General features: G+C 39.2%; 1 protein-coding gene across 16 annotated transcripts in view; it reads left to right on the top strand.

Annotated features, from left to right (window-relative positions):
• Positions 1 to 27,288, top strand: part of Adam22 (ADAM metallopeptidase domain 22) — a 249,300-nt gene that overhangs the window by 134,250 nt on the left and 87,762 nt on the right. For all 16 annotated transcript variants that reach the window (XM_087204754.1, XM_087204746.1, XM_021242656.2 and 13 more), the window contains exons 5-7: positions 17,729 to 17,811; positions 23,669 to 23,732; positions 25,407 to 25,476. In XM_087204754.1, the coding sequence (XP_087060880.1) occupies positions 17,729 to 17,811; positions 23,669 to 23,732; positions 25,407 to 25,476 (217 nt within the window). The remainder of the gene's footprint in view (positions 1 to 17,728; positions 17,812 to 23,668; positions 23,733 to 25,406; positions 25,477 to 27,288) is intronic.

Raw genomic sequence — 27,288 nt, 5'->3', positions numbered from 1 at the left:
CTAGTACCATGCTGTTTTTTTTATCACAGTAGCTTAGTAGTATAGTTTCAAGTTGGGGATTGTGATTCCCCCTGCCTTGTCTCTGTTGCCTAGAATTGCTTTTGCTATTCTAGATCTCATCTGGTTCCAAATGAATTTTTGGATTGTTTTCTTTAGTTCTTTGAAATATATTGTTGGAATTTCAATCGGCATTGCATTAAATCTATATAGCAGTTTTGGAAGTATGGCCATTTTCACTATATTTGTTCTTCCTACCCAGGAACAAGGAATATCTTTTCATTTTCTTACATCCTCGTTGATCTCTTTTTTCAGAGTCCTATAGTTGTCTTTGTAGAGGTCTTTTGCTTCCTTTGTTAGATTGATTCCAAGATATTTCATTTTTTTGCATGCTATAGTAAAAGGAATTATTTCCCTAATTTCTCTCTCAGTGAGTCTGTTATTTGTGTATAAGAAGTCTATGGTTTTTTGAGTGCTGACCTTGTATCCAGCTACTTTACTGAATTTGTCAATTGAGTCTAGAAGTCTTTTGGTGGAGTTTTTTGGGTCTTCTATGTAGAGTATCATATCATTAGCAAATAATGACAGTTTAACTTCTTCCTTTTGTATCTTTATTCCTTTTATTTCTTTCTCTTTTTAATTGACGTGGCTAATGTTTCCAGAACAGTATTGAACAGGAGTGGGGATAGTGGGCATTCTTGTTTTGTTCCTGATTTTAGCATGACAGTTTTCAGTTTTTGTAGGGTTTTTATCATGAGTGTGTCTCGGATTTTGTCAAATGCTTTTTCTGTATCTATTGAGATGATCATATCGGTTTTGTTCTTGGCTCTGTTAATATGGTGTATTACATTTATTGATTTACATATGTTGAACCTTCCTTGCATCCCTGGGATAAATACGACCTGGTCAGGTTGCATGATATTCTTGATGACACCCTGTATTCTATTTGCCAGTATCTTGTTGAGGATTTTTGCATCTATGTTCCTTAGGGAGATTGGCCTGTAGTTCTCTTTTTGGGTTGGGTCTTTCCCTGGTTTTGGGATCAAAGTAACACTTGCTTCCAGGAGTGAATTTGGAAGCCTTGCTTCCCTTTCAATTTCCTTGATGAGTTTAAAGAGTAATGGCAATAGTTCTTTAAATGTCTTGTGGAATTCAGCAGTGAAGCCATGAGGACTTGGGCTTCTTTGCTGGTAAATTTTTAATTACATTTTCAATTTCACTCATTGTAATTGGAGTGCTTAGAATTTCTATATCTTCTATATTTAACTTTGGCAATTCATATGTATCTAGGAATGTGTCCATTTCTTCTGTGTTTTCTATTTTATTAGAGTACAGGTCCTCAACATAGGTATTGATGATCTGTATTTCTGCTGTATGTATTGTGACTTCACCTTTTTCGTTCTTAATTGCATGGATTTGAGACTTTTCTTTCCTTTTTTTGATAAGGTTGGCTAAAGGTTTATCAATTTTATTTATTCTTTCAAAAAACCAACTCTTTGATTCATTGATTTTTTTTGTATCATTCTCTTAGTCTCCATTGCATTGATTTCTGCTCTGATTTTTATAATTTCCTCTTTTGTACGAGGTAAAGATGCATTCTTTTTGATTGATAATTGTTACAAGATCCTCCTGTTCATCCTTGGCTATTAAGAAAGTGCAGGCTGGTGAACTCTGGTTGAGGGCATGCTTAGTGTGCATGAGGCATAGGCTCATAAAAAATAAAAGTTAAAGTAGCACAGAAATTTTGAATAGCTGCTTAGTTTTAGATGTTGGAGTGAGGATAATTTGGATGCTGCTGAAGCAGTACACCCTGGGATGGGACGGATAACACAGGACCCGCAGTGTCACCCAGTAGTGTATAGAAGACATAGGCTGGCTATGATGGAGTGGGCAGTACACCATGTTTTTTTTTTTTTTTTGGTACTGGGGATCCAACTTGGGTCCTTGTGCTTGCGCAGCAGGCGGTGAAACTACTGAGCTAAATCCCTGGCCCTAATACACCATGTTTTGTCTTCAGCTAGTCTTGGTCCCTTAGGAAAATGGGAATCTAGGAGTGGAGGCTTACTGTTAGTAGATCTTTTACTTTTCAGGGGGAAGATGGAAATCCACATTTCAAAATCATGAAGGGCTGAGATTTTATCTTACTTGCAAGTGAATAAGCATTAGCTTGCTGGACATGCATGTGTGCTGGAAGAAGACAGAGACTTTCGGGTCAGAGTCAAAGGACTTTCTTACCCATGACATTTTCCTACATTTATATTCCAAGCCTTGGTTCCCAGAGGGTGACAGAGGAAAGCCTCAGGTGTCCCCTGTGTACACAGTATGTGCTGGTACTAGAGACAGAGAAAGAAATCATCCAGCCTTTCCAATCATTCTTGAAAGAATATTTCAGAATAATCACAGACAACAAAGAATTTCAGAGTTTTCTTAGCCCTAAATGTTCCTCAGCAATCCATCAAAATTTATTTCCATAGGTTACTTTAAAAATTGTTAATCAGTTATTTAAATTAACTTGATGACATAAGATAGTTCTCCCTCCCTTTTTAAAGTCCTTTGAAAACATATTGCTAAGTTAAGTTCCTTTGTATTCTTCTCTGAGATGTTTATATTTCGTAAACCGATACATGAACAAAACAAATTTTGGAAATCAATATAGGTTTGCCTTCCTTTTTTATTTGACATAAAGGGAAACAGCCTTCTCAAAAAATCTAAATGTTACTTACTACTGCTACCCATTAAAAAGAATGAATATGACAGCGAATGCAGTGTGGTATGCTGGGTTGTTCACTGGAGCAGAAAGAGAAGATTAATAGAAAAACTGATGAAATACAAATATTTTGAGTCTAATAAGCAGTAACATACTAATGTCAGTTTCTTGGTCTTGACAAATGTACTAAGGAAATATAAGATGTTAATAATGGAAAAAACTGTATTATGGAACCATCTTTACCATCTTTATAACTTTTCTATATATCTAAAATTATTCCCCAAAGTTAGGAAATTATTCTAAAATTTATAAAAGGAAAAATATAATTTTTCTTTTTTTTTTTTGGTACCGGGGATCGAACTTCGGTCCTTGCACTTTCGAGGCAGGCGGCGGAACCACTGAGCATCTTTGGGCCAGGGATTTAGCTCAGTGGTTCGGCCACCTGCCTCGCAAGCGCAAGAACCTGAGTTCGACCCCCAGGACAAAAAAAAAAAAAAAAAAATCAAAGATAAGGAACTAATTTTAGAACAAAGAATAGATTTTTTAAAATTAAATATATTGGGTTGATAAAAATTAACTTATACTTATTTTTCACATTTTGGCATGAACTAGTAAAGATTTTTACATGTATTAGTATATAGATCCATGGTTTATTGACACTCAGGAACCACAGTGTTGTAACTGTATTTAATTTTAATTGACTATAAAATGAGATGAGATAGTCTTTCCACCTTTTTTCTCCTTCCCACCCCTTCCCTTCCTCTCTCCACTCCCTTTCTTTCTTTCATACTGAGGATTGAACTCAGGTCCTCTACCACGGAGGTGAACTTGAACTTGTGATCCTCCTGCTTCAGCCTCCCTAACTGCAGGGATTACAGGTACATACCACTACGTCCTGCTTATCTCTCCTTTTCTTCCACAGCCATCATAATCAGATATCCTCACGCTCTGTTCTTGAACAGATGTTTAGCCTGTGTCCCTTCGGTGAATCCAATATAATTCAGTACCATCCAGGTTATGAATTTTAATCAAGGTGGCTAGTGTGGGTCCTCTTCAACATAAGGTGTACTTTTCTGGGCATTTCCTCCATGCAGCTGGTCCTAGAGAATTGCTGCTGGGAAACAGGAGTGAGAGCAGAAAGAGGGCACGCTCCTTGTGTTGACACCAATCAAGAGAAAATTGGAGCAGGCAGGAAACATGGACTTGGTAGGCAAGTGAGTGGTGAGTATGCAGAGCCAAAGCAGCCACAAGAATAGCCTGGGCTGTGCATCCACCTGGACAGATCTCGTGCAGTCAGGTTCAGAGCTTCAGTTCGTGAGAAGAGGTGTTGGCTAGAGCCCAGGTTCTCCAGCACAGCAGCAGCATGTTGGAATCATTTTAGCTCACTAAAAAGAAAAAAAGCCTAGATCCTGATGAAATTGGTGTGGGGTGTGGCTTGGTAGTTTTTAAAGAACTTCCTACATGATACTGATGTGTGCACTGTGCTAGAGCAGGATGAGGAAGGTCCTTCCTGTGGAGGAGGGTGATGGGAGAGCCCCTGTCTATGGCCAGAAGACTGGTCCTGGGTGCCCCTGGGAAAGGAGGAGATGGCTGGGGCCTGGGGAGCAGAGTCAGAGCTCAAGGCTCGTGTGGTGGTGCTGTGGTCTTAGGTGTCTGCGCTGACCATACCTGTTTCTTAGCATGAATAAACCATCTGGTTTTGTCTATGACTTTCACAGAATGTAGCAAAACCCAGCGTCCTTGAAAACCTTTGTCCTCAGCAAGCCAGGTGACTGGTCATGCCACCTGTTTGGTCCAGACCATAGCACCCCGGGTGGCAACCGGCTGAACAGAGCAGCTCTGTTCTTCCAGGCTGTGCCCATGACAACACATTACACAGTCATATCTTGCCTTCCATTGTATTTCTGGTAAAGGCAGCAAGTTTGGAGGGAACATCCGTCTGCTTCAGGCAGGATCGTGGAACTCAGCACGAGTTCCAGCATCAGAGACACTGTGGTATATAAGCAGCTGTTCTCACACTTCAGCATGCACTGAAGTCCCTGGCGAGCTGGCTGAAGCACAGATGACCAGGCCACTTCCCAAGTACTTGACTGTCTTAGTTACTTTTCTCTCATTGCTGAGAAAAAAATACATGACACTCAAAGGGGAAAGGGTTTGTTTACCTCACAGTTTGTAGAGGTTTCCGTTCATAATCAGCTGGCTCCAAGGCAGAGGGGCACATGACTCAGACAGGCATGGCAGAGGAGAAACAGTTCATGGCGCCCATATGGTAGCAAAAGCAACAGGAAAAGGGAGAAGGGCCCTCAGCAGCATCTTTCTGCCCATTTTATCTTATGCAAACTACTTAGGGCAGGTAGCACTCACACACTCAATCCTAGAGCCCTTCAGCCTAGCATTGTACCATTGAAACGGTTCCAGGAAAAGCCCCACCTGTGACTGCATTAGGCTTTTGGGGACACATCAAGACGTGGCCATAACACTGACTCTAGGGCAAGGCTTGAGAGCATGCATTTCTAAGAAGCTAATGCTAATGGAGTTGGGCATGAAGCTACTTTTTGAGAACTGCCAATGTAAATGGCCTTGACTACTTATTGGGCTGGCCTACATGTGAGGGAGCTCTCTCAGTTTGTGTTTTCTCCCTTGTAGAAAGAGGAAAAATAATATTTATCTCATTAACCACCATGAACTATAGCATGCATCACCAAATGTAGTGCCCAGGAAAATGTATTCTCTGAAAGTTCTGTATTTCTAGTATCTTGTGCATGGGGGTAGTTTGATATGGAGGTGTTTTTTTTGTTTTGTTTTGTTTTGCTACTGGGGATCGAACTCGGGACCTTGCTCTTGCAAGGCAAGTGTAGGCACCACTGAGCTAAATCCTGGCCCAATAACTGAGTATTTTTAGTTTAGTAATTCCAGATCTGATTTTTCACCTGTGGAACTTTTTACAACTATAACATCCAGGGCTCCTACCCATCTCCTTGGAGGTGTGAAGTGTGGTTTGCAAAGCCCACTGTGGTGTTTCTGAGATTCCTTTGGGGATCCTTGCTACTAAGCAGCATTTCTCAGGTGCAAGGGCTTCTCAGGCACTGTACTGTCTTAGACCATGTGGAGCCCTTGAAAAAGCTGATTGATGCCTGCATCCCATCCCTGTAAATCCTGAGAGAATTGGTATGGAATGTGACGTTGGCATTGGAAATTCAAAAGCTCCCCCATGATTTCTGCAATACAGCCAAGGTGAGGAACCATTTTCTTAATGTATTCATAGAGTAACAAAAACATGGATGATTTATAAAAATGCAACTTTTTGGGTCTCACCTCAGAGCTGCCTATATTTTTAAAAAAATCAATGCCCTGAATTGTTAGTCTGAACAAAGTATGAGAATCATAACACCTGGAAGACTAATCCCTTAGAATTTAAAGGATACTAATCCCTGATGCAGGAACTGTTGCCTCATTGTGCACTACCTCTGTTTGATGGCAGGGTGCATTGTATTTAATTTTGTTGTCCCATAGTGTCCCCTGCATTCACTGGAGAGACAGCATGGGTAGATATTGTGCCCATTTTATTGATTGAAACCTAAGATTCAAGTGTCTCCCTCTGACAGTGCAGCTGGGGATGGGAACAGATCGAGCATATGTACTCTCATATGTACAGAAACAGGAATGTAGGTAGAGAAAGATGAAGTACAGATTTTATAGAGTAGAAATCCAGAGGAGGAAGGAAGTAGTCTGAAAGCAGGAGGAGGCTTTTTGAAGGAAGTGGCCCTGGCCCATCTTGGAGCTGAAAAAGTTGTCAGATTTCTTCTGAGGATCTGGAAGGAGGGCAGTTGATTCTTATATGCTGTTCTCCAGTTGGTCCTCTCTATTGGGTTCTCATTGTTTTATAACCCAGACTTTGTAACTTTGTGTTATCATTTCATTTTATTTGTAATAAATTGTGGTTTTTTTTCCTTTGGAGATCTTGCTGGCTGTCTAATGAAAGTGTGGTCTGTCCTTGAATTTTGCAAAGAAATGATTAATTTGACTTGCCTAGAATGAAAATTGCAATAAGCACCCCCCCACACACACTGGAAAGATAAACCAGTAGTCACTTGAGCTAGTGTATAGTTCATTTTATAGAGGTGGATCTTCTTTGAACTAAAACTACCTATTTACCTAAAAATAAACATCTATTATGACTGTGTTATTATATCAAGGAGTGTGAAGAAAGTTCCAAGGGCAATGGATTTATTTTTGGAACAAAAGAGACAATAAGGAACAAAGCTGGCAGCTGGATAGAGGGTCCAACTCTATTCGAATGTATTGGCTTTTCTTTTCCTACAACATCTGTCTTAGATTATTATGTGTAATACCTGCATTCATAAAGCATTCGGTTCCTGAAAACTTGTATGTGGAGAAACTTCATAATTGATAATATTTGAGGAAGTTGGCTTAAGTCAGTAGATTTTATTAAAGTATGTAAAGGATGTTTGTGTATTCATGTGTACACACATCTCCATGTGTACCTTATATATGCATAATCTTCCCCTGATAGACATAAAATCTGACAAAAATACTTATCTTTTAGAAGATAACTGCAGCTGGAACAATATATACAAGGGGAATTCTTTAATCTAAATTCTTAAAAGTTTTTGCCAAAAGTGTGTGTCATTTAAAATAATAGGGACTCAGTGGTAGAGCACTTGCCTAGCATACATGAAGCCCTGGGTTCAATTCCTAGTACTCCCAAAAAATAAAATAATTATTTAAGGAATAAGAATTATTAAATATTTTATTTTAATAATTTATAACAGATTTATGTAAGTTAAGGAAGACCATCAATATTAAAACTTGTATCCTCAACTAAAAAATATTTCCAGACATGTAAGAGGAAAAACTTCATAACTTTTTAATTTAAACTATTGGTTTATGTTGAATAATATAACATAAAATATAACATAATGTAACTGAAAATATAACATAAAAATGGATTTTTACCATTATTTAGAAGAAGTATATGCACCACTAGTGGAGTGCTTCAAAATTTGAATTACAGTAGCCCAACTGAGGAAATATTCCTCAGTGTTTATGCTTTTCCTAAAGTGTCATGGAAACATTTGATAATGATTCAACCATATTGAGCTCGCCTCTGCATTTGCCATGTTAGGCTTTTGTGCAGATGGGTCCTAATCATATGCTGTCTTTGGATTGATTCCTATTTTTCTGAATCAAAAAATCAGTGAGAGACTGTTTTCCATTATCTAATCAAATGAATGTTTGCCTTTTTTATGATGTACTATGACATATTTCCAGAGTTGACATTTAAAAGAAAACTTTGGTAATTTATAAAACATCTCACAGTGTGTCATCAGCCTGTGGGAACAGTTCGGCAGCCACATCGGACAAGGACAGAAAGAAAGAAAAAAAAAAGATTTGTTGAAATTGCTTTCCAGTGCCTCCACCAAACAAAAGCTCCAAGGGTTGCCTCCAGCGCCCTGCACCCTGGAAGTGGAGCTGGGGGAGGGCAGCGAGTTGCCTCTGCAGGGAGCAGTGGGTCCTGAGCTGCCACGAGGGGGTGGCCACGGCAGGGCCGGCTCCTGCCCCATGGACGCAGAAGGCCCGGTGCAGGCCGAGGCGAGCCCTGGTCCAGGATGCTTTCCACAGGAAGACCAGATCCTTGAACTCCAGGGTGCCCATCACCTCGCCTCCTCGGCAGGCATGTTCCTCGCTCGGTCCTGTCGTGAATGAGTCTAGGCCTGTTGTTTGTGAAAGGCACAGAGTGGTGGTTTCCTAGCCTCCTCAGAGTGAGGCAGAACTTGAACTTAAAAGAAGGGGATATTGTGTTTGTTCATAAAAAATGAGAAAATGGCTGGTTCAGAGGCACATTGCAATGTAATGGAAAAACTGGCCTCTTCCAGGAACCTTTGTGGAAAACACCTGAAGAGAATAACACTGAGAAAGCTTAAAATCACATCTCACAAGGAAATAGCACAAAGTAATGTCATGGAAAGAGCACATCTGTGGACTTCCAGGTGGTCAGGAGCTGACTGAAGGGTGGGTGTGTGGTTCTAGAGCCCCCAGAAGTTTTGCTGGCAAGCAGAATGAAGGGGGGCTCTATGTGGGTTTTGTCACCTTGGATTCTGATGTGTAAGGTGTGCCTTGTACTGTCTGATATACTATACAGAGAAACCTTTTTTTTTTTTAAGATGTATAACTAAAATGGACAATTGTTTACAAGGCCTAACTTATTTGCTTTTTTAAAGTTGAACTTTTCTTGTGATGGATAAATTCTTTGGATTATGATTTTAAGAAATTATTAATTTATGAATGATCGCTGAAGAGAGGCTGGATTACCTTCTGTTGAGAACAAAAGATTCTTTTTGACATAGAATACATCTTCCCTACCCCACCCCCTGTTCCCCACTGTTCTAATTTGCTTTCTTAAGATGGAAATTCCACTTCCTAATTTGAGTTTCCTCTTCAGGAAACCAAACGTACGATTGAATCAGTATCAAGAAGGGCCTGGGGTAGGGAGTCAAAAAGTTGAGAGAAGAAGGCTAGTGATTGCCTGTCTTTCTAGTTTGACTAGGAATCAACCTAAAGACCCAGACCTCAATTTAATTTTTGTGGATTTTTTCTTTTAACTTTCCTACACCAAAATTTGTGAAGTGATAAGGAAATATAAAGTACAACCATTAACCAAAAATGCATTCAGAAATATGTTTAGTTTTATAACAGAAGCAGCCCAATGCATTGTTTGGAAAGTAGGTGAAGTTGAAGTTGTACTCACTGTCTGAGAATGGCTACAAAATGGAATTTCCATTTTAACCCAAGTGATGTGCATGCCTGGAACACAATAAAACATTGGTGAGATTTATGAAACATCTCTTGTAGGCTTTGCCACCAACATCTGTCTCCCATATAACATGGACTGCTGATTTCCATCATTTTTAAATTTGATACCATAATTTTTTTTTCAATTTCTTCATTTCTACTTCTCTTTGTTTTCCTGTATTTATATGTTAGTGTTCATGACATGTCTTAAACCTCTGAGAAAGAAAGTCCAGTCTAGGGAAACACTTAAAAAAAACTAAAACAGCCCAGAGGAAGGGGCTTCTGGGCCACCATTCCACTGGTCCCAGCCTAGAGGAAGGGGCTTCTGGGCCCACTGTTCCACCGCTCAAAGCACAGAGAAGGTGAGCCATGTGGGTGCCAACAGCACCCCCACACTGAAATGAGAAGAACACATAAACAAGTCTCAAAACCAGACTTCCAGATCACCTACAGCAACCCTAAAGGGAAGGGAAATGGAACATTCTGATACTCAACCACCTGGACTCCCTGAACTGGCAACAAAAGAGAATCTGAAAAAAATGAAATCAGAAAGAATTTCTCAGAGAACAGCAGAGATTGTGCCCATAGTGTAAGACATGACTAATAAATCTAGAGAAGACACAGATAAAAAAATAGAGGAGCTGAGGAACATGATGGAATCCTAACATAGGAAACAAATGGAATCCATAAAACAGATGCAAACAGATTTCCAGGAGAACAAAACTCCACTGAAAGTCTACACAGCAGAATGAGCCAATGTGAGGACAGAATTTCAGATATAGACAATAAGATTGCAGTTAGTGACCAGGAAAAGAAAAATTGCTTCAAAATTGCAAGGGACCAGGAGAAATCAATCTAGCAGATGCTAGACAATGCAAAGAAGAGTAACATAAGACTGATTGGAGTCAACGAAGAAACAGGAGAGAGTGCAGATGACATAAAAAGACTTTTCACAGAAGGAATGGCAGAAAACTTCCCAAGGAGGGGAAAAGAACTTGACATACAGATAAGTGATGCATATAGGACTCCAACTAACCTTGATCAAAAAAAATCTACACATAGGCATATAATAGTTAGGATTCCAGAAACCCAACAGAAGAACAAAATTCTGCAAGCAGAGAAAAGAAACAAATCCCATACAAAGGAAAGCTCATCAGAATCACAGAAGACTTCTCAATGCAAACCCTCAAGGCAAGAAGAGCTTGGAGTGACGCATTCCAAGCCTTAAAGGAAATCACCCCCCAACCCAGATTGATGTACCCCGCAAAACTATCTTTCAAAATTGATGGAGAAATAAGATACTTTCATAACAAAGAGCACCTTAGGAACTTCATGAATACCAAAACAGCACTCCAAAAAATTTTACATAATATCCTAGGAACAGACAATGAGGATCACAGCCCCAGGAAGCACAGCAGAATGAATCCATTGGGTGTGACAAGAAATAAAATGTAAAGGGGGGGAATCCAACAAAAAGAAAAACTCATGACAATGATAAGTCAATACGTATCAGTTATAACCATCAATGTGAATGGTCTAAATTCACCAATCAAAAGAAATAGACTGGCAGAATGGGACAAGAAGCAAGATCCAACAATATGCTACACACAGGAAACACGCTTAATTCAAAAAGAAACTCATAGACTGAAAGTTAAAAGGTGGAAAACAATTCTCCATGTGATGGGAACCCGAAAAAAAGCAGGAGTAACTATGCTCTTTACAGATCGAACCACTGATTAAGAGAGACAATGAAGGACACTACAACCTTGTAAAGGGAGCAATCCAAGAGGAAGAGATGACAATCAGAAATATCTACGCACCAAACACTAGTGCACCCAACTATATAAAACAAATACTAAAGGACATGAAAAATCAAATAAGCACTAATACAATAGTAGTGGGGGACATCAATACCTGACTGTCACAAATAGATAGATCAACTAGACAAAAAATAAGTAAAGAAATACTAGAACTCAATCGAACTCTTGAACAAAGGAATTTAACAGATGTTTACAGAGTCTTCCACCCCACAGAATCAGAATACACATTCTTTTCAGCTGCACATGGGTCGTTCTCCAAAATAGACCACATACTCACCCATAGCACGTGTTTAAGTAAGTGTAAAGGAATTAAAGTTATCCCATGTATATTATCAGACCACAGTGCAATGAAATTGGAGATCAGTAGCAAAAGAAACCACAAAAATTACCTAAACACGTGGAAATTGAACAACACATTTCTGAGTAACCAGTGGGTCACAGAGGAAATTAAAGAAGAAATCAGACAGTTCCTACAATTAAATGACAATCACAGTACAACATATCAGAATCTATGGGACACAATGAAAGCAGTCTTATGAAGGAAATTCATAGCAGTGAATGCACATATTAGGAAAACAGAACGAGCCCAATTAAACAACCTGATGCTGAACCTCAAGCTTCTAGAAAAAGAAGAACAGGACAAACTCAAAGCTCATACAAGGGAGGAAATTATAACGATCAGAGCAGAAATCAATGCAATGGAGACTAAGAGAATGATACAAAAAATTAATGAAGCCAAAGTTGGTTTGTTGAAAGAATAAACAAAAGTGACAAACCCGTAGCCAACCTTATCAGAAAAAGGAAAGAAAAGGCCCAGATCCTTGCAATTAGGAATGAGAAGGGTGAAATTACAATAGACCCAGCAGAAATCCAGAGGATTATCAATACCTACTTTGATAGCCTATACACCAATAAGATGGACAACACAGAAGAAATGGACAGATTCCTAGATATGTTTGAATTACCAAAGTTGAATGAAGAAGACCTAAAAATTCTCAACAACCCAAAATCAACCAATGAAATTGAAAATGTAATAAAAAACTTACCAACTAAGAAAAGCCCAGGTCCTGATGTCTTCACTGCTGAATTCAACAAGACATTTATAGAGAAACTACTACTACTACTGTTTAAACTGTTCAATGAAATTGAAAGGGAAGCAATACTCCCAAATTCATTCCTGGAAGCAAGCATCACCTTGATCCCTAAAATAGAGAAAGACCCAACCGAAAAAGAGAGCTATAGGCCAATCTCACTAATGAACATAGATGCAAAAATCCTTAATAAGATACTGGCAAATAGAATGAAGAAGATCATCAAGAAGATCATACACCCTGACCAAGTGGGATTCATCCCAGGGATGCAGAGATGGTTCAACATATGCAAATCAATCAATGTAATACACTATATCAATAGAGCCAAGGACAAAAACCATATGATTATCTCCATAGATGCAGAAAAAGCATTTGACAAAATCCAACACGCATTTATGATAAAAACCTTGCACAAAATTGGAATATACAGTCTCTACCTCAATCTGATAAAAGCCATCTATGAAAAACCAACAGCCAATATCATACTAAATGGTCAAAAACTGAAATCCTTCACAAAAAACAGGACAAGGATGTCCAGTATCACCACTCTCGTTCAATATAGGTTTGGAAACATTAGCCATGGCAATTAGACAAGAGAAAGAAATACAAGGAATTAAAAAAAAAAGAAATACAAGGAATAAAGTTAGGAAATGAAGTCCAATCTTCATTATTTGCAGATGATATGATACTCTATATAGAAGACCCCAAGAACTCCACCAAAAGTCTTCTAGACTCAATAACCAAATTCATCAGAGTAGCTGGACACAAGAAGGTCAACACACAAAAATCAATAGCTTTCCTCTGCACGAATAATAGACTCACTAAGACAGAAATAGGACAAACAATTCCTTACACAATGGCATCCAAAAAACTGAAATACCTAGGAATCAACCTAACAAAAGAAATCAAAGACCTCTTCTCTGAAAGCTATAGCACTCTGAAAACAGAGATTGAAGATGATATCAGAAAATGGAAAGACATCCCTTGCTCCTGGGTAGGAAGGATCAATATAGTAAAAATGGCCATATTTCCCAAACTGCTATATAGATTCAGTGCAATCCCAACTGAAATTCCAGCAGCATATTTCATGGACCTTGCGAAAACAATCCAAAAATTCATTTGGAACAAGAAGAGACCCTGAATAGCAAAAGCAATTCTAGGCAATAAAGACAAGGCAATAAAGACACAATCCCCAACTTGAACCTTTACTGCATAGCTAGTGTGGTAAAAACAGCATGGTATTGGCAAAGAAACAGACCTGAGTACCAGTGGAACAGATTAGAAGATGCAAAAATAACTCCAGTCACACTCAGCCACTTCATCTTTGACAAAGGAGCCAAACACCCTCACTGGAGGAAATGTAGCCTCTTTAATATATGGTGCTGGAAAAATTGGGTTTCAAATTGCCAAAGATTAAAACTAGACCTATATCTCTAACCATGCAGTAAACTAAAATCTAAATGGATTAAAGATCTAAATATTAAAACAGAAACCCTGAACTGGTGGAACAGAGGTTAGGTAGAACTCTTGAAGACATTGGTATAGGAAAAGATTTTATGAACAAAACCTTGGTTGCCCGTGAACTAGCACAAACAATCAACAAGTGGAATCTCTTCTTATTAAAAAGCTTCTGCACAGCAAGAGAAATCACCAACAGTGTGAAGAGACAACCCACAATGTGGGAAAAGATTTTCACCTGCTCTTCCTTAGAAAAATGTCTACTATCTCGAATTTATAAAGAACTTAAAAAGATCAGTCCTCCCCAATTTAAAGACCCAATCTGAAAATGGGCATCTGAAATGCACAGACATTTCTCAGACAGAGAAGTATAAATAGCAAATAAACATATGAAAAAGTGTTCAAGAGCACTGGTAATTTGAGAGATGCAAATGAAAACAATGCCGAGATTCCACCTCACTCCAGAAAGAATGGCTGCTATCATGAAATCAACCAATAACAAATGCTGGCGGGGCTGTGGGGAAAGAGGAACCCTGCTCCACTTCTGGTGGGAATGTCAACTGGTGCAACCACTGTGGAAATCAGTATGGAGGTACCTCAAAGAATTAGAACTGGAAGTCCTATTTGACCCAGCTATTCCCCTGCTGGGTATGTTCCTCAAAGAATTAAAAGCATCATACCACAGTGATATATGTGTACCCAAGTTCATAGCAGCACAATGTGTAATAGCTAAAACTTGGAAGCAGCCCAGATGCCCTTCAACTGGAGAGTGGATAAAGAAAATGTGGTGTTTTTTTTTTTAATAAAATGGAGTACTACTCAGCCATAAAAAATGAGAAATTAGTGACATTTATAGCTAAATGGATGCACATTGAGGTGATACTTTTAAGTGAAATAAATAGGAGACACATGTGTAAATACCAAATAGTTTCTCTAGTGTGAGAAATTGAAAGTGTAAATAAGGACTAAAAGATATAATAGATAATGTGAAATAGGAAGGAAAGGGGCAAAGGGGAAGGGGAAGTGGAAGGAGTAGAGAATAGGAAAGAAGGCAATGGAATTAATATGAGAAAATGAAAAAATGGAAACCAAGTCTTTGTAAATAGAGAGGGGTGGAGGGGTTGAAGGGAGGGCAGGGGAAGGGGGAAAAATAAGAACCAAGAGAGATTATGTAAAGATGCAAATTTCCAATGATGAATGTCATTATATTGTATACCTAAATTGTACCAATAAAATAAAACAAAAAAATTAAAACAGTTTAAAATTTTAACTTGAGAAAGAAGTAACTTGAGTGTAAATCTCCAACTGTACAGTGCAATAAATTACAAAACTGTAAAAATTTGATATTTTGTGATCATCTCTAAATAGATATAAAGAAAATATAAAAAGCTTATTAATTCTGGTTGTATGGAGAAGCTGAATTTATTTAGATTGAAGAATCCAGTATGGCTCAGTAATAAGATGAACATCTTTTACTGTATCAATTATTAATGAAAGAAAATGTATACTAACATATATCAAAAAAGATAACAATTTAAAATATAACCTCTAGAAAGAGAAATAATAAATAGGAAAAATGAAAATCTAGATAGCACCATTGACTGGGAAGCATTTTTCAAATACCCCAACCTCTGTGGACCTTTCTTCTCTGGCCAGTACGAAGGTAGAGGGTTGAATTCTGGTTTAATCAGATGTGTTCAAGAAACCCAGGTCATATGAGTTACAATTTTCTCTCATGCACTTAAAAATCTAACTTATTGTTAGTTCACCAACTCAGTAGCCCAACAGAGATTATTTAAACTTCTGTAAATTTACCCCCAGCCCTAGTAAATGAATAGGATGGAGGAGTAAAATGAAGTAAAATAAATCAGTCTAGGGAAAGGCTTCTTAGATTTGCATTGTATAGCCCATAGATTCTGGGTCTCACTTGTAAGCAGAGAAAGTACACAGGCATTGGGCCTACCCAAAATTTACCTTCCTACCTGGCAACTTCCTAGGTGCACAACTGTGGTCCTCAGAGATTATAAGCTTCCATGTGGAATAGGGATAACAATATTCTCTGTAGGGTTCATGTGAGGATTTAATGTGGTTGTGGTGTGTAAGTTGAGTAGAACAATAGTTGACCCCCAATAATTACAAAGGCACGGGACATTTATTAAGTGCTTACTAAGAGCCAGACATTTTTCTAAGCAATTTATTCCTAGTAGCTCATTTAATCCTCATAACAACCATATGAGATAATCATTATCATTTGACAGATGAGGAAACTGAGACACAGGCAGTTTCTGTAACTTGCTTAAGATTATAGGTGATAGAGCCAGTAGCTCCTGCTGACACTGATTCTCCTCAGGAAGTCAGTCAGTGGTCTGTGTCTTTAAGTCCAAGACTTGTGCCTGCCCCTTCAGTACCTTCTAGGTTCCATTCCTTGTCCTACCAGATATGAAATTACATTATGTCTTCTCCATAAAATCCAACCACAGTCCTCAGTTCATGAATCTCAGGGACTCCTTCGGACATCTGTCTGCAGGGGTGGCATTGTGTACCATTTTACCTGCTATCTACTCTCCCCTCAAAGCTAAAATTCACCAACTCTTTTGGAATTATCTCAGGAGCAGCAGCAGTTTCAGGGTAGGCTGCTTTTCCTCGGAATTTTGGTGTAGAAAATGTCTTTAGTCCTGCTGAATCTTCATGTGATCTTCCCATCTTCCTATTCCCTCCTCTCCACTTGTCAAGAACTGAATTTTAAGTAAGGCTAGTCCTTAAACCAGACTAAAGAAGCATTTGCCCCCTTAAAATACTCAGTCCTGCCTGCTTCACTCTTTCATACTGTAGTGAGTCAATCTGATTAGAGGTTTTCAGCTGCTGAAGAAATAGATCAGTGAGAGAATGGGAGATCTTTTAGAGCAGAGCTTTTCAAACTTTAATATGCATAAGGAATCACACGGGAGGCTTGAAATGAAGATTTTGATCCAGCAGGTCTGGGGCCTGAGTGTCTACATTTCTAACAAGTTTCTGATGACTTTGGTAATGCTAGTGTGGAACCACACTTTGGGTAACAAGCATTTAAAGTCTACATTGTAAGATGGCATGTACCATTTAACTTACTCTGGTTACTTTTTCAGACACATTTACTCTAAAGAAATGAACTCTTTTAGTAGAATGTAGTTCATGTGGCTGGCTTCTAGGAGAAATGTCACCATTCAAACCCTACACCTAGACAACATACTAGTGAAGCTATTTTGAGTTGCTTTGGGAAAAGAATAATATAAACCTGTCTGTCTTATAGTCAAGTTTTGATATAAACAATGTAAAAACAGATAATTTCCTCCATCAGTATTTGTAATTCTTAAATGATATATAGTACTTTTTTCCTTAACTCCATTTGAAAGCATTGCTCTGCTGCTGTTCAAGGTTGAATATCCCACAACTAGGGAAATAGATGTCTAAACTTACTCTCGTACAAGGGCCACATGTATGTTTCAGTATCTGTTGCGTTGTTCCTCTGGTAGCACTTACAGAAAAAGAATATGAAGTAGGGCTGGGGATTTAGCTCAGTGGTGCCACTGCCTGCCTAGCAAGTGCAAGGTCCTGAGTTTGATCCCCGGTACCAAAAAAAAAAAAAAGAATATGAAGTCAACTTCTATTTCCCTGTCTTTTGATTTGGAGTCTGGTCCCTAGGAATGTTTACAAATAATTGTTAGAAATGGCTTGATAATGCTGATCTGGATAATGAGATCCCACATGTGGAGATTCAGTGTGACCGTGACCACGAGCCTCCTATGAAATGATGTGACTGATTCTCCTTGTGACGGTGAAGGCTTATGTCCTCTTTCTCTTCTCAGGGAGGCGAGCACTGTTACTACCAGGGCCAGATCCGAGGAAACCCTGCCTCATTTGTTGCACTGTCAACGTGCCATGGACTTCAGTAAGTGTTCAAAAATTATTTGCACTACTCATTCTTTCATTAGTGTATTTGTTTTTTTTAGTACTGGGATTGAACTCAGGACCTGGTGCTTTTGAGGCAGGTGCAGTGCCACTGAGCTAAAATCCCCAGCCCCGTAGTGGTTTTTATATTTTTACAGATTGATAGAAATTTCAGTAGATGGCAGCTTGTCATAAAGACAACAGGATGCAAGTGATGTTGGAGGCTGCTGTGCTCCAGACTTTTTTCAGCCAGAATCCCACCTACCTCTTAGCAATTTGTGTGAGGACCTATACGTTCTCAGAGCTTGCTGAAGAGTGGAGTTCCTTGACCCTGCTCTTTTCTCATGCCCTTCACTGTCACACAGTGTTAGCTGGTGTGTAATGTGGGACCGCACCCCTTCCCTCTTCCTGTATACCAGGGTGACACAGATGGCCTCCTCTTACTTGTTTTACCTCTTCTACACTACCGTGCCATTCCTCAGCATTCTGGTTATACTAAAATTGTCTCATTTCCTTCTTGTTTATTCTACTTTTTTTTTTTTTTTTTTTGGCACAGAGCAAGCTAGCACTTTAGTTTCATTAAGTTTTGGTGGAAAACTTCAAAATACTTCTTTTCTGTTACCAAGTTAGAGTTGGGCCTTTTTCATCAACAAGCAGTACTGCATTTGTTTTACACCAGCCACTGGCAAAATCAAGGCAGTTAAGACCTCAGTTTTGAGAGCTCACAGTCTCGTGGGGAGGGCAAATCTAGCCCAGCTTCCTGCAGACGTAGGTAATAAGTACATTTGTTTCTTTATGAGAAAAGAAAAACTGGGAAAAGTGCAAGCTGAGAGTTGGTACTGAAGAAGCAGAACTCAAAGTGGGTCCCATGACAGGCTTTGATAGAATCATCCAAGGAGGGGTATTAGATTGGCAGATGGTAAACCTGGAAGAGAGGTCTACTGAGAAAGGATAGAGATCTGGGTGTGGGGGCACGTGCTTATAATTCCAACCACTGTGGAGGCTGAGGCAAGAGGACTGCAAGTTTGTGGCCAGCCTGGGTAACAGCGTGGGATGTAGCCTGGTGGTAAAGAGTTTGTCTAGTGTGTTCAATCCCCAGTACCACAAACACACAGGAAAAAGAGAAAAAGAAAAAGAAAAAGACTGGAGAAGCTAGCTTGTCTGCCAGTGTGAAGCTTTGGTCAGGCTCTTGACAGTAGGTGTGTTAGAGAGGCAGAAAGTAGAGAGTGTGAGGATCGGTAACCGGAAGAGGGGTGGTGCATAGAAAATCCCCATTTTCTGTTGCTTGTTGGAAATAAATTTGTAAGTACATTCTTGGAGTAAAGAGAAATTTATATAAACATGGAATCCATGCTTAGTTATCTGAGGGCTCTGGATTTTTTATTCTATAAAAGAAATGCTGAAATTCTTTTCAACAGTAAAAGTGTTACATCTGATTTCAGTAACAACAAAGCTAGTGTTAGGAGTAGGATAGTTGAGCTTGTCAATATTTATTTATTTATTTATTTATTTGGTACCAGGGATTGAACTCGGGTCCTTGCGCTTGCGCAGCAGGCAGCGAAACCACTGAGCTAAATCCCCGGCCCAAGCTTGTCAATATTTATTACGGCAAATATATATTAGAGGAAAGAGTGATATAAAAAAAGGACCTTTTCCCCTCATTTCTCTTCTTAAAATCTCCAGCTCATGTCACAACATTGTGCTCAGTTATTGTTCCAGTTTGCTTCCCAGTTTTCCAAATAGACACAAAATTGTGCTAATCAAAGAGAAGGTTTTAGTGCCTTTTATAGGTTCTATCAGACATGAGAATCTAAAAGCCATAGCTTGCTCCTAATCTTACCATAGTCATTTAAAAGAAGAACAGAACAGTAACTTTCAGGACATTTTATAGTGATGGATCAGGAGTAGAACACCAAATCGTGGCTCCATTGTTTTAACTAAGTGTATTTGACTTCTGCCTTCAGAAACGTTTGCATTTAAAACTAAACAAAAATAAACAGAACGTGGCCAGAATTGTGTGCAACCATGTTTGAGCTTTCTTAAATTGCTGTGAGAATGTTAGATAAATATACTGTTGAATCTTTATTGTTTATTATTACTTCTCATCTTGACTTTACCTTCTGAATAAAAATCGCTCTCAAAGGGCCGGGGATTTAGCTCAGTGGTTCCGCCGCCTGCCTTGCAAGCGCAAGGACCTGAGTTTGATCCCCAGTACCAAAAAAAAAAAATCGCTCTCAGAAATATTTTTGGGTGGATATTCCTAAATACTAAGATAATATAGGTTGTCTCAGTTGTGGTATTTTAGACGTGAGATCTATTATTTCACACATGGCTCATCTTTTTTACAAAATTTGAGGTTTATTCACTTTTCTGATTTACTGAATTTAGTTGAAGAACATAAAAGGCATCAGATTAATAATGTCTTTTCCATAAAGAACTGTAAGGGGCATTTTTTTAATGTCAAAGACTAACAAGCAAATTTTGATCTCAGTGTGTTTGGTGTTATGACAAAATCTTGTAACTATGGGAAGCTCAAAGAATGGAATCAAATATAAGCTTATTGCCCTCTTGTGGAAATTTGTCAGAATGGCTGCTATTTCAAAATATTTTGATTCAGTTTCATAAAATTTTAGATAAATTGGTCTATAAGGACTTGGTCCTAGCTACAGGTTTTTAATCAAGTGCATATATAGTGTTAGGGACTCAATATACTTACTAGACTTTATATTATTATAACAAAAAAGTAGCAATGAATAAAACACATGTATGTTTTGATTATTAAGAAATTGCTAATGAGGGCCGGGGATTTAGCTCAGTGGAGCCGCTGCCTGCTTTGCAAGTGCAAGGTCCTGAGTTCGATCCCCAGTACAAAAAAAAAAAAGAAATTGGTAATGGCATATTGTTATAGGAAGTGCATATCTTCTGGGTATAGACAGTGTCAGAATCTATTTCCTTATACTGTATACTGTATGATGTATACTGTAACTCAAAAGTAAGAACTGATTGTCCCACTGGTTATTAACCTAATGCAAGGATAATAGCACTTAGTGTTATTTAAACAAAATAATCTCCTTGCTTCTTAATTAGTGTTGCCATGTGAACTTTGGCAGTGGGTAATGTTTTATATGATTTTTCTGGAAGGGGGTGGCCAGTTCTCAGCAGAGGGAGAAAGAATGTTCACTGCCATATTTTGCCTATTGTTTTGAAAAGGACCCCCTCTCTGATTCCTTAGGCATATGTCTTGAGTAATATCTTATTAACTACATCTTTTTGTCTTTAAATTCCAAATCCAAATTCAGAAAGTACACTTGTAGTTGAAAAATCTGCAGATGGGAGAATAGCCATTCTGAGGGTATATAAAGGTTTAGGACATGTGGAAGATGTTAAAGTAGGAATGAAATAATTTGGATAGAGGCAGAACTGGAGCCCATTATAATTAGAGTACAGGAAAACCAACCAATGAAAGACAAATACTCTTCTATGTGTAACAGTTTGATTGTCATGTAGTCCTTTCTACACTAAACTGATTACTGCAGATCACAAAATTGCTCCCTTTAGATGCCTGAATGGTAAGCTTCTTTGGATCATTAGGGGCCTGATTTTAGTAAAAGGCTCATTCTATTCTTCTAAAAGGAGCAGCTGTCTGGATCTCACTGGTAGGAGTCAAGGCCAGGTGTATCTTAAAATACCTTCTGGAGAATTTCTCAGATACCAGAGAGCCACCTCTAGCCTAAGAGATCCAAAACCAGTCTCCTGATTTGTGCCCTGTTTCCTTGGGTTTGTCCTGTTGTGCTCTTCCTGCAGACTTTTTCATATTGTCAGACATTTGTTTGTGTATTGAGACAGGGTCTCACTATGTGGTTCAGGCTGGTCTTAAACTCAATATGCCTCACCTCCCGAATGCTGAGATCACAGGAGTGCGCTACTGTGCCTAGCTCATCTTGTCAGATGTAACTCCAGTTTTCCAGTTGTTCAGGTCAAAGCCTTGGAGTCCTCATTGACTCTTTCTTGCACACTCCTTATCAAATCAGTCTATAAATCCTGTTTGGTTTTACTTTCAAACTATATCCAGGCTGGGGCTGTTATTCAGTGGAAGAGCATGTGCTCTGCATGTACCAGGTCTTGGGTTCAATCCACAGCACTGTGTCTAAGTCTTAGTTATTTTTCTCATCGCTGAGACAAAATACCTTACATCTAAAAATAAAGGAGGAAAGGATTATTTAGCTCACAGTTTGTAGAGAATTCAGTCCATTGCCGGCTGGCTCTGAGGCAGGGTGGCATGGCACAGGGGCATGGCAGAGAGACAGTACATGGCAAAGCAGGGTAGACAAAAGGCAACAAGCAGCAAACAAATGCAACAGCAGAAGCAGCCTTTGTATTCTATCCAGGCTGTAAGCATATTGATTAGTGCCACTTAATCCCAGCATCACACACGCTAGATCTAGCCGCTTCTGAAAAGCCCCACCTATGACCGCATGAAGCTTTTGGGAGACATCTAGACACAAGACATAACACACTGGAAATGAAACTAAATGAATGTCTAGAATTTGGCCCATTTTCACTTCTTCTTCTATTACCGTGCTGATCTAAGCCACCGTCTTCTTCTACATGGATATTGCAGTAGTCTCTGCTTATGACCCTGCCATCCTGCAGATACTGTAGCCAGCAGCTGGGATTATCATTTCGAAACAGGAGATTGTATTTCCCCTGACTTCAAATCCAAAGTGACTGCTCCTCATCTGTCCCAGAGGGCTTGCTCGTGTGGCCCCACTGACTCTGACCTCAGTTTCCAGCATACTCTCCCTTATCTACTTCACTCCAGCTTCACAACCTGCTTGCTGTTCCTGGAACAACTCAAGCTTCCCTTCCCTTGGGCTTTTATCTTCACTGGTCTTTGTGCAGATATGCTTGTGACTCATCCCTTTACTTCTTTCAGGCCATTGCTTCAGTGCCATCTTCTCTGTGAAGCCTTGCTCTGAGTCCCTCTTTGAATCAGGAGTCCTGTCTCTGGTCCTCCACATCTAGTCTTCTGGCACTATTTGTTGCCTTTAACCTGCTTTTTTTCTTCTGCTCTGAAATTTGTCATCATCTAATACACATTTCCTTATTGTGGATTTATTTCCTTTTCTCTATAGAGTGCACATCAGTGCCATGAGAACTGACTTGGTCTGTTTGTTCAAGCACCTAGAGCATTGTAGGTGCTCATGAATCCATGATTAATGAATGAATGAATAAGCATAAGTAGCAGACTGCACAGGAGCAGATCATGGATCTGTCCTCCATGTGCTCTTATTGGTGATGTAATCTGGCCATGTTACTTCATCTCTTTGGGCTTCTGTTCCCTCACCTGGAAAATAAAGATTCCTTGCACTTCCCTCATATATATGGAAAAGAATAAATGAGTGCAAAATACTCAGTTCATGGCAAATTATTGACATTTGTGAATTCTTACTATTAGAGCATCTTCCAGGTTTATGGTGGCGAGGCCATTCTTGGGATAGTCCCTGACAACCTGCAGCAGAAGCACATGGTTTGTTTAAAGTGTTCAAAATATGAGCAAAGGCCTGAAACCCTGGGTGTCCTTTTGCATATTAAAGGCTTAGAATCATGTGTTAGAGGAGGAGTAATGGACAACAGTGGGAGAATGACAAGGGTTGGAGTCACTGTGAGAGGACCTTAGGTGAGAAATTCAGAACGAGAGGTCTTTGCCTCTCAGCAGTGTGTGTGTGTGCGTGTGTGTGTGTGGTTTGTACGGTGGTGATGGGTGGGACTGGTGCTGTGGCTGCTGTGTTGTCAAATGACCTTGCTCTGCATTGAGAGCTGATGGCTGTGCCTAACTGTGTTCTTGTTCTTGGCAGCGGGATGTTCTATGACGGAAACCATACGTATCTCATTGAGCCCAAAGAAAATGAGACCTCCCCAGTAAGTGCTCCACTTGCAGTGGGAAATGTCAATGTTGCTGCCTAGAGCATTTTTCCTCTCCCCGCCCCCCATTCGTTTTTTGTATTTTTTAAGGATAGGGTAGTAAATATATATTAAATATTGAATAAATCAAAACCACAAGTTTTTCTTTTGTTTCTTCCTCTTTTATATTGGGAGTATTTTCCCTCGGAGCTGTTCAGAAGCCTCCATTTCTTTCTTTTTTTTGGTACCAATGATCGAACTCAGGTCCTTGTGCTTGTGAGGCAGGTGGTGGAACCACTGAACTAAATCCCCGGCCCCACCTCCATTTATTTCTGTCTCCAACATTATGTGCTCTGATCTTTGCTTGGGTTACCATGACAAAATACCATGACTGAGCCATTTTAAACAACAGGAGATATTTTTTTTCCTTCGTTCTGAAAGCTATGAAGTCTAGATGACAGGCCAGCAGGACTGGTGTCTGCTGAGGGCTTGCTCCTGGGATGGCAGAGGGGCACTGGCTTCTCGCTGTGTCCTTATGTGGCAGAGAGGCACCCTGGTTGTCTGTTCCTGTCCTTTTAAGGTCCCGTTTCTGGGTTGGCCCCACCCTTGTGACTGCCTGGAACTATGGTTATCTCATACAGGCCCCATCTCCAGCTCCCATAATGTGCATTTAGGACTTCAGCATAGGAATTTTGGCTGGCACACAAAACATTCAGTCTGTAACAGATAAAACCCACAGCCAGTGTGATTGTTCATTCATCCTCCCCTTTCTAGATTTCAGATTTCTCTTCATTGCCTATTGCTTTTAAGACTCTATGCCAGTGAAATTTAGAGAAACCTAGGACTTCTTAATTCCCTCCCTAACTCTAGTTGAAAATATTTATTTGCTACAAATCAGAAAAAGATCGAATTAATATTATAGACTATAGAGAAATATGATACACTTCCATTCTAGCTGTGGGCCATTTGTGTGAATGGTTCTCCTTATTCATACAACGTTGGTCAAACACTTAGGAAAAAATGATCTCAAGGAATGTACATTGTCACTTGTAAAACAATCATGTTTAGGAAGCTATCTGAATTACATGCTATTTTCTGAGTACCTACTACTGGTTACCTTGTCACTTTGCTTAACAGTGTGATTTTTTACAAAAGGTAATATCATGAAACTTGACTATTTATGACATACTATTTTTTTAGTGATTAAATGAAGCCAGATGAAATTATTCGAATGATCATTAGTTTTTCTTAGAAGAAAAGTGTGACTTTTATCACTTCCTTTCTAATAAAACTGTGTGACTTGCATCTGGGCGCCTACCTGTCCCATCCCCCTGTTCCCATTACCAGGAAATCTGCTACCTCTGAAGCCTTTGCTTACTAAAGTTATCTGGCTTTTAAAAGGGAGCAGGGATCTGTGAAAGGAACCAGTCATAAAAAGCATTAACCCTCTTTGCCAGATGCCTTGCTTTCCTTGGGGGAATAGGCCCATTCATTTATTTTCCATTACTGCAGGCTTCGACTTCTCTGGGAGGCCTTTTCTAATCGGGTATCGCTGTGGTGCTGGGAGAAAGCAGACCCGGGGGAGGGGGCTCCCGAAATCCAGGAGGATGTATAGTGAGGTACTGGCTGCTCTAAGGGTCCCAGAGATATCCAGCTATGCTTGCTTAATCTCTGTTGCTTCTGTCATTTCAGGAGAATTTCCATTTTCATTCAGTCTACAAATCCAGAGTGTTTGAATTTCCCTTGGATGATCTTCCATCTGGTATGGTGCTCATATGGTGGCTTTTTTTTAAAAAGACAACTTCAAGGATTCATTTAATGCTTTAAAACTAATCTATATGTGAAATACCATTAAACCATGATTGTTCATGACATTTTTAGAGGGAAAGTCAGTTGGCATCAAGAGGAAGAACAATGTGCAAAGTAGCCTCGTATTAATAGTTAAAGAGTTTGGAAAGATATGGCTTGCCCACATGGAAGGAGACCTTTAAAAAAGCTTAGATTTGGGCTTGGGCATTTAGCTCAGTGGTTCTACCACCTTTCTCGCAAGCACAAGGTCCTGAGTTCAATCACTGGTATCAAAAAGAAAAAAAAGCTTAGACTCAAAGTAAGAAGTTAGAGGAGAAGTAATTTTATAGCAAGAATTGTTCTGCATAGATAAATACGTAAAAATTCTCTCGTGAAATAATGGTTTTGTAACCATAGGGATGGACTCTTAACTCATTTTCCTACTTATTTTTCTCTTCTTTTTTTACTTCAGCATTTTAAAAAAAATCAATTATAAATTAACCTTTTATTGATGTGCCATTTGTGAAATAACTTTTTACTTTTCAAGTATGTTTATAGGTTGATTTATGTCTTTTGTTTTTGATACCGGGATCGAACTGGGGACCTTGTACTTGCGAGGCAGGTTGGCAGAACCACTGGGCTAAATCCCTGGCCCTGTAGGTTGATTTATATGTCAATGTTGAGTTGAGAGTTGCATCCAGGTCTTCACATAAAAGAACAGCGCATTCATACTGGGCCTTATTAGTGGAGTGGTATTTCTGCAGGGTGACTTTTCCCTGGCTGCACTGGACTCCTTTGTTTCCTTCCTCTGAAGGAGGACACACGCTGAATATCTGGTGTAGAGTTGCTTCCAACCCTAAAAAGTGAATCCTGGCCCTTATAATTTTTAATCTTAGTCCAGTCTTTGCAAAAGCTCTGTAAGATCGATATTATTCCTGTTCCGTAGTCAAAGGAACAGAGGCTCAGCTGGTTTGACTTTTTCAGGCTCCCACAGCTATAAGATGCTGGCTTATGACGCCAGGAAGATATTCTGTGAAAGATGAGTGCAAGAAGAAATGGGAAATTTGCCAGCCTGAGAGCAAATCCTAAACCACTGCTTAGAAAATCACTTAGAAGTTTACTTTTTTCCTTCACCAGAAAATGGGATAAGTGTCTGCCATTGTCCCTCCGCTCTGAAATAAGTTTGTGACTAGAGCAAGGAATACTTCCTCCTTTTGTCTTCTGTGGCCAGAGGGGTAGAGTTTTGCCAAAGGGATAGAAGTTCCTATTTCATAGAATTCACTAGTTTGAAAAATATACAAATAAACACAGAGATGTTCTTACTTTATATAGACTCTTTAAACTTCTCTTCAGTGACCTATGAAACTTTTTATAAACCCTGTTATGGGAAGAAAATAAATCCTGACTAGCTGCATGAGAATAAAGCTATAAATTTTTAGGTATTACTGGGAGCAATCAATGTTAGTTAATATTTAAAGTAATAAAAGCTATGATATGATTATAAGATATGATTATAAGCTTGCTATAATATAACCTTATATCTATATCTAAATCTCTTTGTCTTTGTATCGTGGTGTTAGGGATTGAACCTACGTCTTTCATACTGAGATATATCCCCAGCCACTTTTGTTTTGTTTTGTTTTTTTGAGACAAAGACTCACTAAGTTGCTAAGCTACCCAGCTTGAACTCATGATTCTCCTGCCTCCTGTACTCCTGGAGTGCTGGGATTACAAGCATGTACCACCATGCCTGCCTTCTCATCATTGTTTTTTAAAATTTTGCTCA

Source organism: Heterocephalus glaber, unplaced genomic scaffold (genome assembly GCF_053883595.1).
Source record: "Heterocephalus glaber isolate CG9 unplaced genomic scaffold, H.glaber_assembly_v1.0 deba00000546, whole genome shotgun sequence".
NCBI classification, from domain to species: domain Eukaryota; kingdom Metazoa; phylum Chordata; class Mammalia; order Rodentia; family Bathyergidae; genus Heterocephalus; species Heterocephalus glaber.
The sequence above is the reverse complement of the archived record's forward strand: the minus strand, read 5'-3'. Positions and strand labels throughout refer to the sequence as shown.